At 39.6% G+C, this 3061-nt stretch overlaps 1 protein-coding gene across 3 annotated transcripts in view; it reads right to left on the reverse strand.

Moving 5' to 3' along the window:
• The window catches only part of DIXDC1 (DIX domain containing 1), a 71011-nt gene that overhangs the window by 44298 nt on the left and 23652 nt on the right, over positions 1-3061 (reverse strand). For all 3 annotated transcript variants that reach the window (XM_006761520.2, XM_006761518.2, XM_015562475.1), the window contains exon 3: positions 856-981. In XM_006761520.2, coding sequence (XP_006761583.1) covers positions 856-981 — 126 coding nt within the window. The remainder of the gene's footprint in view (positions 1-855; positions 982-3061) is intronic.

A 3061-nucleotide genomic window follows, 5' to 3' on the forward strand; every position in this document is an offset into this window, starting at 1 on the left:
GAGGGTGGGCGGTTTTAAGGAAGGAATGGGGAAAGGAAGTGAATTCAGTGACCTTTTCTAGAAGGCAAAGTCATAATGGAATGTCACAAAAATACTTGGGTTTTGGAAAAATGAACACATATTCAAACTGCTTGTATATGTACAGACTATCACTGGAAAGAAATGCAAAAAACTGCTTACTCTGCCCCAGAAAAAACAGGTAGCTGGCAGAGGGACAGAGGTAGAAAAAAAGGCCTTTGACTTTATACCCTTTTGTACCTTCTGGGTTTTTTATCTGATTACATTTTCAAGTATAATTGCAGCCTGGGCTCAAGGGGACTGAGAAGTGTCCCCTTCTGGCTGCGTGGCTACAGGAGAGGGCATGCTGAGGTCACAGAGCCCCTCCATCTTACCAGGAATAGTCTGTGATGTAAAAAAAAAAAAAATGCTAGAAAATATTTTCCATCTGGAAAACTGGGTGGAAAAAAATGTAGGTTACTATGATGTGAAATAATTATTGGTCATGAAACTGTAGGAGCTTCAAAAACATAATCTAGCCTCATTTTTATTACTTTAAACGAGAAATTCTAAAATCAATATCCCAATTTTGTAATTTCTTCTCTATTAATTGTCTTACACACAGTAAGGCAAACCTTTATTTAATTAAAATGAATAGAGAACTTCTATCTTCACCCAGGTTTCCAAAGCAGTCAAATTTTGATAATCACTCTGTCCCAATAACTTTCTTTACGGGAAAATGACATGAGGTCATGGGGCTAATCCTCCTCCTGTCTATCGGATCCCTTGACTACACACTGAGCAATTGCCAGTAAAGATGAGTGTACTTGTCCACCAAGAACGTGAAGAGGCACTGACCTTTAGCTGAAGTCTGGTGCATACGAATCTTTTTGGAGGCCACAAACTGTAGCACCTTCTCCACATTATTCTTCATCTCCTGTTGGTTTCTAGGACTTAGCTGTACCCCACTCAGCTTTTCTCCTGCTGTTAGAAGACAGAAAATATATGAAATTATAAGGAGAAATAATATCAAAGTCTCATATAGCCAGATATAGAGAAAGGGAATATTTGATGTAAAAAGTAAGATTATATATAAATATACAAGTGAATTAAGCCTTCGTGTTTATAATTTGGAATGGGGAATAGAAAAATTAAAATCTTTTAGATGGCCTGCAATTTTTTTTTAAATATATTTTTATTGATTTCAGAGAGGAAGGGAGAGGGAGAGAGAGAAAAAAACATCAATGATGAGAATGATTGACTGGCTGCCTCCTGAATGCCTCCTAGTGGGAATCAAGCTTCCCTGCAACCCAGGCAAGTGCCCTGACCAGGAATTGAACTGTGATCTCGTGGTTCATAGGTTGACATTCAACCACTGAGCCACACTGGCCGGGCTGGTTTATGTTTTTAAAAGTTGACTCTGGGTAGACATAGATTATACAGAAAGGAAACAGGGAAATTAGTTAGAAAGAAGATGAAATGACAAGGCAAGAGATAATGTTTTAGGCTAGAGTGAAAGAGGCTGCCAGGTGAAAAGTCAGATAGTGGGTAAATTTTTACTGTAAAGCAGACAGCACATGCGAAGGACTGGATATGATACATGGGGAAAAGAGAATAATCAAGGAAAACTTCTAAGTGTCCTGCTTCAAGAGCTGGGTGAAAGGCACTGTGATATGTTGCTTGGATGAAGAAACCTGGAGGATAAAAGGATTAATGGGGAGAAGGAAATCAGTTCTGATTAGGGCATGTGAAGTCAGAGTTGCATTTTGGACATTCAAATAGAGATGCTGAATAGGGAGTTGATATTCATGTCTAGAACTCAAGGAAAAGTTTAGGACTAAAGCTATATATTGGAAAGAGACCACTTAGGGATAGAGAATATCCAAGGGTTAAGGAGAACTTCAACAACACTTGGAGGTTAGGAAGAAGGAGAAGAGCCAGCAAAGCAAACAGCGAGCCAGTGAGGAAGGAGGAAAACGAAGTCCACAGGGTCCTGGGAACCAAGTAAAGCAAACGTGTAGTTGCCTTCTTGTTTTGTTCATGGTTTCTTTTGTTGTGCAGCTTTTTAGTTTGATGTAGTCCCATTCATTCTGATGGACGACTGGACAAAGAAGATGTGGTACATATATACAATGGAATACTACTCATGCATAAAAGAATGAAATGCTGCCATTTGCAACAACATGGATGGATCTTGAGAGTATTATGCCAAGTGAAGTAAGTCAGGAGGGAAGGGACAGAATTGTGTGATATCAGTCATATGTGGAATATAAAACAAAAAGCAACAAACAAAACAAGCTTATAGATACAGACAACAGAATGGTGGTCACCAGAGGGGAAGCGGGATTCGGGTGGATGGAGAAGGTAAAGGAGTTCAAATACATGGTGATGCAAGGAGACGAGACTTCAGGTGGTAGACACACTATGCCTGGAAAGCTCCTGGAGAGGAGAGAGGGCGCAGCGTGCCCTCAAGGCTTTCTGTTGGGACAGGTGAGGACTGGACCTGGGCCCACTGATGCCCCTCTTTCCTTTCCTTTTGTGTATACCTTTTTTTTCTTTTCTTTACACCTTGAACTTATATAATGTTATTAACCAATGTCACCCCCCCAAAAAATAATTTTTTTAAATGTTTGAAGGAGAAAGGAGTGAGCAACTGAGAAAGTTTTATTGGAGTCATGGGATCCAAAGCCTGAGGAGGGTGGGCGGGTTAAGGAAGGAATGGGGAAAGGAAGTGAATTCAGTGACCTTTTCTAGAAGGCAAAGTCATAATGGAATGTCACAAAAATACTTGGGTTTTGGAAAAATGAACACATATTCAAACTGCTTGTATATGTACAGACTATCACTGGAAAGAAATGCAAAAAACTGCTTACTCTGCCCCAGAAAAATAGGTAGCTGGCAGAGGGACAGAGGTGGAAAAAAAGGCTTTTGACTTTATACCCTTTTGTACCTTCCGGGTTTTTTATCTGATTACATTTTCAAGTATAATCTATTGAAATAAGTGAAAAATTAAATGTTTAGAATGAGCTCGGAATGAAAGCAGATCTGCTCTGACACAGAACAT

Source organism: Myotis davidii, unplaced genomic scaffold, assembly GCF_000327345.1.
Source record: "Myotis davidii unplaced genomic scaffold, ASM32734v1 scaffold97, whole genome shotgun sequence".
In the NCBI taxonomy this organism is placed as follows: Eukaryota; Metazoa; Chordata; class Mammalia; order Chiroptera; family Vespertilionidae; genus Myotis; species Myotis davidii.